Genomic DNA, 15,576 nt, shown 5'->3' with positions numbered 1-15,576 from the left:
TAATGCTTCTATACGGCCGCCGTCCGCAGCCAGTAAAAAAATCGGACATCTCCGCGACCTTATCCTCTGCTACCTTAGATTTTTTTTCAATTTTTAACCTTTTTAAAAGATACTTTTAAATGTAACCCGGTTGAAATTTTATTTGCACCCCGTAGCTCGTTTGGCCGCGCCAGCATGGATGGCGCGACAGGCAGCCGCTATCGCGCCACTGCATACACTAGCGAAAGGGGTGCCACGCTGGCCGCCCGTGCCAGTGTGGCGTCTACGTGGCGGGCCAGTCGCGCCACATGCAGTGGCGCGATAGACCTTGTCGCGCTAGGCGGGCTAGCGTGACAGGCTTAATGTACCTGGCCCACCCAAGTCTCCCTCCCACTCTTTCCCTCACCCGCCCACGCCCGAGGGGAGACCTCTCCGCCGTCGGCTGCCGCCGCTAGCCCAAATCCCCCCAAATCCGGCGATTTAGGGTGGGAAAAGTGGGGAAACGATCCCCCCTTCCCTGAAGGTTTTGCCATCATTTTCTCCTCGTTTCACTGGTTAGATTTTTAGATATTCGTGGGTAGTATTGGCTAGGGTTTGGTGTTTTGATTTGAAAAATAGGATTGTGGATGAATGATTAGTTTGGATCGGATGTTTAGGTAGTACGTAGATGTTACTCTGCCTGCGATTTAACGTGTGGAAGTAGTGGCATGTGTTGATTTATGTAGTTTATGAAATTGTGTAGTGTAAATGCCAATGTAGGCTTGATTCATGAACAATAGGCAATGTGGGTAGGTTTGTGTAGATGTTCATTGCATTGCAATGAGTCAAGGTATAAGGATTTGTTTATATTTTGTAGATGGACCGATTAGTTCGATTGTTTCATGGCGGTATTGTTAAGGAAAATGGAGAGTTTGAGGATATGAATGAAGATGTTGAATTGTTCGATAGTTCTCCATGCTTCAAAGATTCGATAGACCGTGTAATGGCCAAACATTGTTCTGGAGTTGAGAAAATTTCTCTTAGAGGCCGATTTGACTATGGGAAAGCTAGGTCACATTATGTTTTGATGAAACTAGAATCTGAGACAAACTGTAGGAGTACAAGGATATAGTTGATCATGCAAATGTGGTTTGTAGGGAGGTGGTTGTCGAAGTAGAACTAGAACACATGACACAGTTCAGAGAGTAGATAAAATCCATATTCTCAATACTCAGGGTTCTACCATCTCTTAAGATGTCCCAATAGTTTCTTCTGGGGTTTGTGCTTTGGATTTTGATATGGCCGTCACTTCCGATGATTTTGATGAATGTACCTTTGAGGAAGAGGAGGTGGATATGGATGATGGTGATATTTCTTTAGATTCAGAGGAAAATGAATACGATATTGGTGATGATGTTGATGATGAACACAATGAGGAAGAAGAAACGCAGGACAACATAGTTGGAGGCCAAGTTGAGGTGGAGGTGGAGGTAGAAGAAGAAGATGGAGATGAGGAAAATGATGAGGAAGAGGAGTTTAGAGAGGGGTCAATGCCTAGTTATGGCAATCATGATGATGGACGATTTTCTTATACCGCCGAAGAGTTACGCTTGTTGAAGCAAGCACATGTTGAGATTCCGACGATTTCAAATGCTAAGGACTTTAGCATGATCCATAGAGCCATTTGTGACTCTAATTTTTTTTTTTTGAAAGTGAGTCTGTAATTGATAGTGAGAATCCAAAGATTCGTAAGGGCCTCAAGTTTTATTCCCATGAAGAGTTGCAGTTTTTCTTGGCTAATTATGTTGTGAGGCACCATCGTCCATTTAATGTGATTCATTCGGACAAAAGAGTTTGTTATGATGTACTCTGCAAGCAAGGATGTCTTTGGGGTGCTTGGACTTGGATAGTTAGAGGCATGAGTCAATGGAAGATCACCAATGTAAGACAACCTCACACTTGTTCTTCTTCTAAGCCGAAGCAAGTTAATGCACAGTGCACCGCACGTTATCTGGGCTGTCGGATTCTTGTTATTGTTCAGAAGGATAGCAAAACATTGGCCCCTTCCCTTATGGAGTCGATCTTTACTTTTAGTGGATACCGGGTGAAGTACTCCAAAGCATGGCATGCAAAGCACCACGCTACGGCTCTTTTGTGGGGAGATTGGCTGGAGTCTTACGGCAGGGTTCCGCGGGTGTTGTTCGGTATGTCTCATTTCAATCCAGGCATCCGATGGTTCACGTACACTGGAAACATGATGCTTCCTCACAATGGAGTGTACAAGCATGTTCTACAAAGGGTGTTTTGGTGTCTCCCCTATTGTGCCGAATCATTCCAACATTACGGACCTATGATTCTCGTGGGTGCCATATTTCTAACGGGAAAATATAAGGGTGCACTCACGATGGTAGTTGCGGTGGATCTAGAGAGGCAACTTGTCCCTCTAGCTTTTGCTTTGATCAAAGGAGAGAACAACAACAGCTGGTCATGGTATATGAAGTTACTTCGACGATATGTATTGGGTCCATCAAGGTAAGTTTGTATGATTTCTGATCCATCGTGGCCTCCTTAAATGTGTAAAAGATCATATGGAAGGCTTTCCACCTCTTGTGCATAGGTGGTCCATGCGTCACTTCGCGCCCAATATGTGCAGGCATCAGAAAAAGAAGGAAGTGATTGGGAAGCTTAAGTTATTGTGTTCTGTGCGCAGTGAGAAGGTTTTTTGAAGAGAAACTTACAGATTCGGAAAAGGACTTGAACGAGAACACTAAGGAGTGGTTGAAGGGAGAAATGGAGGATAAGGACAAATGGGCTCTTGCTTACGATGAAGGAGGTAGGCGGTAAGGCATCATGACCACTAACAACTCAGAGTCACTGAACAATGTGTTCAAAGGTATTAGGTCAAGACCAGTTGCAGGAATTGTGAAGTACTCATTTGAAAAATGCAACTAGTAATTTGTTAACAGATGGCAGAAAGCACGGAACTTGTTGGATAATGGTCAACATTGGGGAGCGATAGCGGATGAACATCTAAAAGATGCTGAGTCCAAATCTGTAAACCAGCTTGGACAGCCTTACGGTCCACAAAGAATGATTTTTGAGGTTAGAGGGGCGGGTGGGACAAATACAGGAGGAGAGAGCCACGGAGGACGCCATTGCAAAGTGGACCTAAGAACTGGAGCACCACAATTATTACACCTTCTGTGTTCTCACCTAGTAACCGCGTGCAGGTCAAGCTGCATTTCTTTCACAAGCCCACTTATTTAAGTCCCTTATATGCAAGGTCCAACACCATAAAAGTGTGGGAGCCTAGTTTCGAACCTTACCTTGATCCATCCCACTGGCCAAAGTACACGGGGCTACAATATGTGCCTCATAGTTGTTGACGGCCATTATACGCCATTTTGGCCGCCAACCATTGCAAATAATGATGGAACTTGAAGTAGTGCTGACATAAAGTTTTATTTCAACTAATGAGTTCCACAAGTTTTGTGTCCCAACATATTTTGCGAGGAATATAGGTAATATGGTGCACAAATACCATTATTGGTGAAGTAGCAGTTGAGGCCATATGAATGAAGGTTCATTTAGACATTTCAACACAAAGGACACATGGACATGGTGCAAAGGTTACTCAAATTGCATATTTTACTGCACCATGTGGAAGAGCTCTTCGAGATGATCGAAATGGACACTTGGATTACCCAATTTGGAGTCCAAACAAAAAAGTTATGCCTCCGGGAAGATCACCGTCACGACCTTGCCTGGCTGACAGGCCTGAACTAGGCCGGCCGGCCATTGACCTTCCCAAAACACTTCCCGTTCATCATCACACCCTTGGGGACTCACCAATGGACCCCAAACACTTGGGAGACATGCTGAAAGCGAAGCTAAGGCCGGAAGGCCTCATATACTCCCTCCAATGGGCTTCTGAAGTGGCGAGTTGAAGTTGGGCTGATCATGCAAGGTTGGTGTCACACCCGATTTATAAGAACATAAATCGAGCAATCATATATGCGCCAGGATCAAGTCACGCATATATACAACAGAATCATCAAGATATCACAACACGTATCTCGGATAAATGCGTATAAATTATAAATGAATATCTTTATTATAACTGAATCAAGAATCAGTTCAAGGAATGCGGAAGCGTAAAATAAATACATGAAGAATAGGGCGCCACAGGGACGTCAACTGGGAGACAACGCCTAGAAATCGTCGAGTCTGCTGATGTAGTTCTCCACGTCGCCTGGTACTGAGCAGCAGTCGAAGATATCCCAAAGAGAACAGAAGAGAGGAAGAGGCAAGTGTGAGTACACAACTTGTACTCAACAAGTATAACACGAGTATGAGGCTCTAAGGTTAGCTGACTCAACTGCATTAGCTTTTAATCTTGGCAAATTTTATCAAAGCTATTTACTACGAGTGAATGAATTACCATAACCCAAGTTACATAATCATTAATCAGAATTAATCATGAGACTACTGAAAACCAACCAAACCACCAAGGTAAACCCCACTAATCAGACGGAGGATCTGGGCCGCTCATGACTGTGAGCACAGCTGATATATCAGTTTTACACTCTCGAGAGGTTGCACAACTTTACCCACAAGTCGTGAGCTACGCTAGTTGTTCATCACACTTCCTTAGGTGAGATGGCTAGCAAGCACACTACAAGACCGTTACAAAGGATCACGTTGGTAAGTTGTAACCGCTAAGGATTCTGGATCAGCGACGATGGGGCCCACCTCCGGGGGTACAAGCACACAGCACAGACTAAGCCAGAGGAGCAGGGACCATTGAAGCCTACCACCCCTCTTGCCCACGCAGATAAGTTACTCCCGAACCAACACGACCTAATTAGTAAGTCAAGACCGTCCCATTCCAGTCTTGTGGTTGCGCGGTTGTCCCAGGTTGTCGCTCTATGAACCGGTCCTTATGGAGAGTGGCCGACCAAGCACTAAGCACCGTGCTGGCCCCCTAAACCAAGTTTCTATCAAAAACATCTTTTAAGGAGACGTGAGCCACTCAAGCACACAGCACAGAGGGCCACTCTTAGGATTAAGTTGTATAGATTCATTAATCAAATTTAATTAAAAAGGACCAACATAGGTGAGAGCGCAGCACCTAGCAAAACTAACCACAATGCAACCCAAGGATATATATATATATAAGGATAAAGGTGGCTAGGAAATCCTTATGGGCATACAGAATTAAAATGCAATATGAAATTTGTATTTAAAAGTGATAGGAGGTTCATGTCATACTTGCCTTCCTCGAAATTCTCCTGTTGCTGCTCAAACTGCTCAGAAGATGATGGCTCCTGGTACTGCTCCGGTGGCTCGACGTCTACTCACGATTATAACAGCAATACATGGTCCACACATGCACACACATGCAAACAATAGCAAACTATAAGAAACAGTACACCAATACAAGAAAACAACATACAAAACTAGTCTAGAGCTATTCTACGCGTTACAACGATCGCGTGGGCGCAAGAATCAACTAAAACGGAGCTAAGACGCGAAATCTAGGGTTAAAACAAGGTCCAGGGGCTTTTCTGCGAGAAAACAGAACTTTCAGGGGTTTCTGGACAAAAAACCAGGGACCTAAACATAAATAAGGGTAGATCTGGGGTCTAACTTGCTAAAACTCACGGCATGGACGGCGGGTTCAATTTTGAAAAACTACAGGGGGCTGAACAGAAGAAACAGGACTAAAACGTAAATACTTTTGAATGGCATAGGACTGCGGGTTGATTCTTGAAAAGCGTAGGGGTTCTTTAGCAATTCTGGCAGGCCGAACCGGTAAGCCGATCTAATCTCACGCGTTCAACACCGATCGGACGGCCCTCGCGCGACGCCAGCTCGGGCCTACCGGATGGGTCGCCGGCGAGGTGTTTTCGTGGCGGGGCTTCGCCGGAAATTCATCGGAGTCGACCGGACTCGGTCCTCCGGGGGTTCTGGGTGGTCGGGACTATGTCGGGGAGAGAGAGTGAACGACGGCGAACCCGTCTGGGCAGTCAGTGCGGCGGATTGGGGCCGGGTTGGGTCTCGCCACGGCGAGCGGCGGCGACGGAGCGCCGGGGTGGTGTTCCGGCCACTAGAGTGGTCTACGCGACACTACAGCATGTGCAAAAGGAAGAGGGGCGTTGACAGGTGAGTCCGAGTTGTCAGCGGGAGAGAGAGAGAGGAGGAGAGCGTTCCACACGAGATCGGAGAAACCGGGCCGCCGTTGGCCTGCTGGGTCTCGGAGGAAAAGAGGAGGATCGGAGGAGCTGGGCTAGGCTGGCGCTGGACTGGGCCAGAGCGAGGTTTGGGCCAGAGCGGGAGGGAAAGTGGAGGAGGCGGGCTGGGCCCGGAAAAGAAGAGGAGAGCCGGGTTGGGTTTTTTCTGGATTTGGTTGCTTTCCTCTTCCTTCTCTTTTCCATTTCTTATTCCTTTTCAAACTCAACTCAAACTATTTGAATTCAAATGAAATTTGAACTCAAACTCCTAGCACTCAGACAAATAAAACCATGCACCATCATGAATGCACAAACAAGTTGATCTTATATTAAAATTTTATTTTCTTATGTTATAAAATTACTTTAAATGCCACAAAATTAAAGAAAACCCTGGAAATTTCATTTGAGCCAAAATAAATTCATTAAAATTAGGGAAAATTACATTAGGGTGTTACAGTTGGACCTACATCTGCATGCAAAGAAACACAAAAGAGGATCAATACCACCCATTGCATGGAAGTTAAGACAAGTGGAGGGATGGATAAACTGGTCACATGGATCAAAGGACCCACCTTTCGCATGGATAACGTCCAACCGACTTCAAACTGCCTTGGAAGAGCTACTCCACACCGTCCATCACACAATGGTGGTTGATCCAACGCCTGGAGACAAATTCCCAGGCCGGCCTCACTTTTCGGCTGTTCGGACCAAATCAACTTGGCAGTTAGTCCAACCGACGTTGCAAGCAAAAAGCCAGGCGGCACGATCCAAGGTCGGTGAATTGGATGGCTGGCCAGCCCCGCCTAGGCCGGCTAGCCCCACTTTGTTGCCAACTGCGTTGCCCTTTGCTTGCAAGTATCTCCTCACTCCCTTAGCTTATAAAAATGATGCATCAATCCATTTGTAAGCACGGAGAATTGAAGCAAGTCCAAGGTGAAGCTTAGCACTGCCGACATATCCTTAGAAAATAGGGAGAGAGGCGAGGTGAGAGTCCGGAGAGGAGCTGGAGTGTCAGCCCCTCTCCAACTTTGTACCTCCGAAGAATGAAGCTTCGGTTTGAGTAATTTCCTTCTCTTTCGTCGGTAATATTGCTTTCTCTCCTTTACTTTATTAGTACTTGAATACTTGATCTCTCTAGTTGCGGGATCCCTTGACGGCGTAAGTAGCAAGTTCTACTTATTTGCGTGTGCTCTTTACCTTAGCGCGAGGTAGGAGTAAGTGACTAGATAGTTTAGGCATGGTACCTAGGTTTGATAGTTACCTTGGGTTGTGTTCCACCCCACGGATTTGTGTGGTAGGCGGCAGGTGGTGAAAGCCCTGTCCGTCCTTCGTAGTTCTCCTTGGGCAGCATCGTCATTCCTTGGAGCCTCATGCGTGGGGCTTGCGGATGTTGCAGCAGCATCCTTTTCAAATGAAGTGGTTTTCCCTTGGCTGCTGCTGGACGAGTATGATGAGCTAGAACTCAAAGAACTGGACAAGGCATGGCGTGAGCTCAGTGCAACCTCCACCGAGCCAGCCTCACGAGGCCTTGTAGCCGGCGCGGGCGAATCAACAATGACCTCGGCAGAAATGCGAGCGGCTTCATCATCCCTCTCTGACTCTTGATCGCTCTTGATCACCAAAGGATCAGTGATTGAGGTTGCGGCAGCGACATGAGTGTCAGCAATGGGACTCCGTTCGACATCCATGGCATCTTTGGAGTCACCCGTGGCTCGAAGAGGGGACTTAGGGAAGATAAGTTTCTCCAGGCGCAATCGTTTGCTCCCACCAGCCTTCGGGGCACCCCTTCTCTTCTTTTTCTCAAGGGCCGCGGTGGAGGAGCAACCGCTGGCACCTTCGGAGGCCCTCGTCCCTTTTGCAAGTTTCTTTTTTTTCTTCTCTTCCGCCTCCCGATGCTTCAGAGCCGCGGCGCGCTGGGGGCTTTGATCTTGAAAAATTAGAACATGCGGTTCATCCATGTCCCACCCAACTTCTTAAGAATGTTTTTGTACTCGCCTATGCTCTCAGCGCCGAGAATCTCGTCAGCCCATCATTCGTTGCTTTTGACTTTGACCGCTGCGACAAGCAAAAGTTTATGTAAGCAAGAGAAGCGTCTTTGGAAAGAGCAGTGTAACCAAAGAAAACACACGAAGAGCACCAAGTACCTTCTTTCGTGAAGCCGAAGGAGGAGCTGAAGTTTGGCATAGGGATGCCTTCATCACCATCTTCCCACTCAGAGATGGACCACCCGATTCGCAGAGGCCAGAATCGGCACGCGACATACTCTTTGGTAAGGTTGCAAGTACTGAATACTTTCAACGCTTCGGGAATCATGTCGATGAAGGCCTGGTATTCCGGTTTCTCCTCTAGGTCGAAAGTGGGAGTGACCATCGGCAAGTTCTCGATCTTCTTGACAACAATGGAGAGGATCTTGCCGGAGGCATCGGGTGAGATCTTGTGGTAAAACCAGTACGAGGTCCACTCCGAAGGCCACTTGTTTTTATACGCGTCATGGAGCTGGACATGAAGTCACGGTAAATAAAGTTGTAGCAACAATATTGTGCCTCAGACTCTTAGCCTTCAGAAGATGAAACTTGGCTGTCGGTCGAAACTAAGATTGTCTTCGGTTGATAATGAACACGGTGAGCAAAGGCAAAGCCTTCGGCTACCGATTGCAGGAGATAGGTTTTTGCTAGCTAAAAGTAATAGCTCAAATGAACGAAAGAATTGGGTGTCAGCTGATGAAGGTATATGTTGAATGCTTGCAAGATCTGTACTAGCGCTGGGTCCATAGGGAACCGAAGGCCCATGAAGAAGAAGTCACGATAAACAACGACTTCATCCATCCGGGGTTGGTGGTTATCTTGCATCGGGGGAGCATGGCCGAGGCCATCGGCAATCAAGCCTCAACTTACCATATTGGCAACAAGGGTCTTGGTCATCGAGCTCGAACCAAGAATAGTAGTCAGAGACGGCTTCGGGCGATCAACCTTCGGAGTCATCAGCGTTAAGAAGAATGAAGTGAGGTCTTGGTTTATGATCCCGATGGGAAGCAAGAGATCACGAAGGGCGCGAGAGTGCGGATGACAAGCAATAGGGGGGAGAGCTCTGAAGGGATTGAAATAGGGCGGTGTGTGGTAAAATTAGCTATAGGAGGGGCTTATATAGTCACGAGTGTGATTCAAACAGTAAAAAGACAATCTTGCCCACTCAAAAATAACCGTCACTAGCTACAACTCGTGTGATTCTGAGGGTTTGCTGAGGGGCTTCCATTGTCCTTTCCTCCCCTCCGTTGATTTTTCTACCATTTTCTGTTCTTCATTTTTTTCTTATCCTTTTTCCTATTTTTCTTGTCCATGGCAGGATCTTTGCGGGTCTTCCCATGAAGCAACAGCTTCAGGGCAGGAGATCCGAAGGGCAGCGCTTCAGGCCGCGTTGCACGCGCCAAAGTATCGAGGACTCAGGCCTCCCAAGGAGGGCTCTCGTCCCTGAGGGGCTACCGTTGGGCACGCCACCTTCGGATCCACCCAAAGGGTTCGAGCCGAAGGTCAAGGTCAACTGTCAGCCGGGCGACCCAAGGCGTGAGGGGCTTTAGTGGCAGGCCGAAGGGTTTGTGCCGAGGGCTATCCGAAGGTCGGAGTTGACGAAGCCCCTTGGAGGAAACGGGGTCGAACGACTCGCTGATATCCTACCGAAGCCTCGGGATTGAAGGCCAACTCGGAGGGGCATGCTGAGTTGTAAAGTAGGGTCAGAGAGGAAATTAATGTACGCCCCCGGAATATTCGAGGAATATAGTCGTTGAAGGGTAAAAAGGTGTAATAATGGAAGGGGTAGGTGAACAGTTCCCTACAAGTACCCATGTAACTATAACTGATGGGACGGTTGATCCCAGTTGAATAGAAATTTGATTTCCGCTCCAAAGGTGTCTTGGTTGTTAGCTTTCATCGCTGGTGTTCCATGGGCTGTTGTGATGCTTCTTCGTTCCGAACGGTACTCTTCACCAACACGAAATAGTAAGGATGAAAACATGTTGTGCTTGTGTGATTTTAATGTCCGAAAGTGATGTCACAATATTATAATCGGTAATTTCTCTAATAATTTTGTAGTACATTTGAAATCCATATGATGCTGTATGTAGTAATGTATTCAATGATTTGAATTGGGAGGACTGCTATCCCACTTTTCATGTGTATATTGGGATGCTCTTCTTTAGCAGTAAAGATTGGGTTCTTTTCTTTTGGTTCTCATGTTTCCGCGACTAACTAAGAAATTCAGCATTGTGTGCCTTCATATTGACTATTTTGTCTTCCAGATCTACAGCTGTACCCATGATGGTGGCGTTTGTCTCATGGACGTGGAGAAGGAGATTTTCAATGCGACATATCTGTGCGAGCTGCATTCTCCCTTTGCCAAGCACCAGATAATGCCCCTTGTTTGTATTTTGGTGAAGAGAATGGCCAGCTTAAGCCTTTCGATGAGAGAGTGGGTAAAGTCTCAAGCAAGTGGCTACTGCATCATGATTGCATTGGCTCAATAGATTTTAATCTAGAGAACCCAAATATGCTTGCAACTAGTTCATTGGACAGTACGGCTTGTTTATGGTATTTAAGACGCATGAAAGTGCTGAAACCAGAGAGCTTGAAGGTTGTCAAACATGAACATAGTGTTCATTCAGCTTATTTCTCACCAAGCGGGAGCTTTCTTGCAACAACAAGGTTTTACTTTTCACAAAGTTTATTCACTCTCCATATAATGCATCTGTGGGATGTGATTTGTGATTTGTGAATCAATTATTTCTGGTTGGACGTATTTGTCCACCACATTACTGCTAGAATGTCATTCAAATGGTCATGTGGCATATAATTCATTTTCTGTGTGCTTCCTTTGGTAGAGTCGTGGTTTACCCCTTGTTCTAGCATAACTACATGCAGATATGCTAACAAACTCTCATCTGTGCCGTCGTTTTAATACTGTTGGAACTCGTTTTAGTACTGTTGGAATTTTAAGTGTCCGCAACTACAACAATTCATGCTTTCAACAGCATTCTTGTCCTTCGACTACATTCAGGTATGACATCACATTTTATTTGTTTCTTTATCTAGAAATACTCCATTCGTTCAAAATTATAGATAGTTTTGGCTTTTCTAGATGCACAGTACTTCCTATGTATCTAGACATAGCGTCATAGCGTATACGTAGATGCATAGCAAATATCATGTATGTAAAAAAAGCCAAAACAATCTATAACTAGAAAGGCGCGCGGCTTTGCCGCGCTTGGCTAGTATTTCGTGGCACAGTACTGTAGTTGATATAAATTTTAGTTCATGCATATAGTAATTATTGTATGTAGGCAAATGTACACTTTTTTAATCAACATAGGTAAGGCAAATCCGTCGCTTCGTTATTTTTGCATAGGTGTTATGGTCTAAAGCCTGTTGTTGCACTTGGTATATATTTTGGGCACTCTGTTGTCGTGACACTATTATTTAGGTAATATATTATTTTGGGTATCAAAATGGAACTATGACATTTCTTTTCTATATTTGTTGTGGTGAAAGGAGGGGTAAAATTATTTTTTGGGGAGGGCGGAGTATAATTAGCCAGAAGCTTAATTTAATTGCAAAATGAGGAGAGTTGGACTTTCAATCATGAGATTTGGCAATTAATAGACGTGAGGGTATTTTCTTTAAAGAAGTAAGGGCTATATTATAATATGGCATGTTATTGCGTGGAGGTAGCATGAGAAGCCATAGAAGAACGTTGGTACGATATTATGTTTTTAACAAAATAGGATCTTATGTTGTTGTGGTAACGTTTTTTTCGTTACAAGAATAGGGCCTCAGATAGTGGCGGGTTAGTTGTGTAAGATAATCGAGGTTCTTTTTTCAAGAATAATACTATGGACTGCGGATTGATTTTCAGCAAATAGAAGGGAGCATTTGGTTAAACGAATTGCAAAAAGCGTTTCCTCTATAATGAAGTTGTAGTTTTTGAATTTTTTATCAAATTTTATATTAAACAAATTTTGATTTTAACGCATTTTGGTGTTCAAATTGTATGTATAATGTTGCTCGTGTAGAAGTAACGAATGGAACGGGTTGTAGTTTGATTTAATCAAAATCCGAGAGTTTTTCTAAAAAATCCTAAGAGAGGACTAGGACGGCGGGTTGATTTTCAAAAAACTCAAGGTTTTCTTTGCAATTTCCCTGAACTGGGAAGGTTGGACTTGTTATCGCCATAATTTGACTGGGCCAAAGGATGGGCCGAGAGCAACATGGGCTGAAGGAGATCATCGTAATGGTTTGCGAATCGGCTCCTGTGTGAGCGTATTAAGGGCCGGAATGGCCGTGTATCTAGTAAGGATAGTTTAAAATAGTAAGTTAAGAGACTGTATCGTAATCAGCTAGGGTTAGTTAAGAAGATCAAGTCTCCGGACTATAAATATGTATCGTGAGATTCAATAAAGAAACAATCCAACATTCACAACAAACTCTCGGCGCATCGCCATCCCTTCTCCCAAGGGTTTCTCCAGGTAACTGACATGCTGCTCCGATCATGCTCCGCATGGTCGGGGCAGTATCGCATTTATCTGCTTATCTTTGTGTTTCTCGTGTTGAAGCGTTGTTGATGATGAGTAACACTAGTTATCTTAAATGATTATGATACTGCATTAGTTCTTAATAATATATCCATGCTCTGCTTGCTGTTCGTAATCGTTTGGCTGCCCTTGTACGTGATCCCAGGTGCAAGGGCAGCGCCTTGCTCTGTTCTTACTTAGTAGATCTAACCTGTTATGGTAGTTCTTTGTACTACAAGGAATTGGTTTAATATCCGTATGATTAGGCCCTTCAAACGGGTTGAATGTTCCGGCTTCTGGTGCTTTATGGTAATCTAAGGAGGGATTGTTCCGGGAATCGGCTTATTAGTTGGTTTTTAGGCCTCCTTTTAGGTTAGCGTCCTGCTATCTTTCATGTTCGTTAGGCTTAACCACGCGTAGAATGTTCCGGTTACACGGTGAAAACCTTTACTGTCGCATATTGGATTAGCTAGGTAATTATAGAGCATGCTTTTATCTTTTCTATCGGATTCGTACAAGACATTCGAATATTAATAGATCCGATCTGTTAAACGGGGCAATCGGCTTCTTTTAGCCGATTCTGAGAGTTACCCGAAGGTCTAACCTGATACAAAGATAGGTCCGACCCAGTGCAGAGGCTCCATCGACTCTTCTAGCCGATCTTGGGAGTCATTTGAAGAGCCGGTCGCGGCTCGGACTAATGTTTGACGTGGCTGTGCATGCAGGAAAATAACTGATAACGACTTCTACACCTTCCTCATCAGGTATAGGTCAGGTGGCACGCCTAGCACTTCACCAAGCCAGGGCGTGTGCCAGACTTCTGGGCTGTTGACTAAGGGATCGGGACCCACCAGCAGTCCTGGGAGCCTCCCGGCTCCTCGTGTTGCCTGTCGCTGCTCGTCGGTGGGTTTTGACCGACAACACATTCTAGCACGCCCGGTGGGACAACTTCATCAGCTACATTGACCACTTCATCGACTACATCAACCACTTCATCGTCTACATCGACTACTTCATCGACTACTTCGACTACATCGACTACAACCGACTGCATCATTTTCTTCAGCTACATCGACTTCTGTTGTCAAGATGCCGAACGAGAATCCGATTACTTACTTAGACTTGTCTAATGAGCACAAGCAGAAGTATGATGAAATAAAGGCTGCTTTTGAAGCCGATCTCATCGGCTTATTTGAAAGGACCCGTCACCACGGCATCAGGTGGAAGGGATTTTCATCTGAAGGTGCACTCGACGAAGTGGATCTGTCTACTCCTACAGAAAAACGCACGCGAGCTCTCCGCCAGGAAGTCAACTACATGGTGGCTCATTCGTTACATCGACATTCTGAGAGTTTGGTGAACACCCTTGAGCGCGTCGCGGTACATGTGGTGTAGGAGATTATGAAACACCAGTACTCTCCCACAGGACCTGCTTTAGGGAGTCACAAAGGGGAGTTGCCTTCTCAAGCCAGGCCACCAGTGCCTTACACATTTGCAGCTCCAGAGCAACGTGGTTCTCCAGCATACGTCATGTACAAGATGGGAGGTGACCCTGCTGATCACCAATTCTTCAGTGAACCCCAAAAGGAGGTACCACATGGGTATGTTTGTGCGTACATACCAGATGGCAGTAGCCCAGTGCAACCTACGCAGAGAATAACTGGAGGAACATCTGTAGTCGATGCCGACAAATAGGCATGGCTGGCTACTTACACGACAGGGCCGAGTCACGAAGGTACACACCCGGCCCCAGGAGTTCATACAGTGGATCAGATTAGTGCCATTTTGGGAGATCAATTTGGCATTCTCCAAAGAAGGCGAGCAATCGGCTACACCAAGTCGTATCCAAGCGAGTATGACTTGATTCCTCTGCCACCCAAGTATCGGCTGCCTGAGTTCACCAAGTTCAGTGGAGCGGAAGGATCCAGCTCCATAGAGCACGTGAGCCGGTATCTGGCGCAGTTAGGGATGATTTCGGTGTCGGATCCATTGCGAGTGAGGTTTTTCTCGCAGTCTCTCGCAGGGCCGGCTTTTGGATGGTACACATCATTGGGTCCTGATTCTATGCGCACCTAGAAGCAGCTAGAGGAACAGTTCCATAGACAATATCATTCAAAAGCTGCAGAGGCTGGGATTGCTGATTTGGCACAGGTCCGCCAGAAGAAAGGAGAAACGGTGGCAGAATACATCCAGCGTTTCAGAGAAGTTAAGAACCGGTGCTACTCGACTTGGATTTCAGAAAAAGAGGCGGTGGAATTGGCATCTTTAGGATTGGTAAAACCGATCAGAGATCTAGTTTTCCAGCTGGAGTTCAACTCTTTGGCACATCTGGTACAAAAGATGACAGTATACGAGCAACGCCACCCAGAATTATACCAAGACAAGTTCAAACGTCAAGTAGTAATGGTTGACGCTGAAGACTCCGAAGATTCTGGGGATGACCAAGAAATAGCAGTAGTGGAGTGGGCACGGGGGGCAAAACCCATGTCCTGCAAGTGGGTGAAACAACACGGACCTTCAAAAGGATTTGATTTTGATGTGAGCAAAGTCGAATAGATATTTGACTTACTCTTGAAGGAGAAGCAGTTGAAGTTCGCTGAAGGTTGCAAGATCCCAACAGCTCAGGAGCTCTAGGGGAGATCATACTGCAAGTGGCATAACTCTTTCACTCACGGTACCGGTGACTGCAAGGAACTCCGGCGACAGATACAATCGGCTATTGAGCAAGGCCGATTGATCTTGGGGCAGTACGCCATGAAGGTTGATACTCAACCGTTCCCAAATGTAAACATGGTGGAAGGGTACGACCGATCAACACGTCATCAGTTG

General features: G+C 45.8%; 1 protein-coding gene across 1 annotated transcript; it reads left to right on the top strand.

The window, feature by feature from the left end:
• Positions 1 to 1,256: 1,256 nt before the first annotated feature.
• On the top strand, positions 1,257 to 2,802 carry LOC112898139 (acidic leucine-rich nuclear phosphoprotein 32 family member E-like). The gene is made up of 2 exons (XM_025966527.1): positions 1,257 to 1,521; positions 2,669 to 2,802. Exons 1-2 carry the CDS (start codon positions 1,257 to 1,259, stop codon positions 2,800 to 2,802), a joined length of 399 nt encoding a protein of 132 aa, XP_025822312.1.
• The last annotated feature ends 12,774 nt before the right edge of the window (positions 2,803 to 15,576 follow it).

The sequence above is a fragment of the Panicum hallii genome, chromosome 6 (genome assembly GCF_002211085.1).
Source record: "Panicum hallii strain FIL2 chromosome 6, PHallii_v3.1, whole genome shotgun sequence".
Lineage (NCBI taxonomy): Eukaryota > Viridiplantae > Streptophyta > Magnoliopsida > Poales > Poaceae > Panicum > Panicum hallii.
Note: the sequence above shows the minus strand (reverse complement) of the source record. Positions and strands in the feature narration are given on the sequence as shown.

Coding starts and splice junctions, on each gene's coding strand:
- LOC112898139 (XM_025966527.1), top strand. CDS start 1,257: ATGGCCGTCACTTCCGATGATTTTGATGAATGTACCTTTGAGGAAGAG. Junction 1,522..2,668: donor GGGGTCAATGCCTAGTTATG/GCAATCATGATG, acceptor TTCTGTGCGCAG/TGAGAAGGTTTTTTGAAGAG.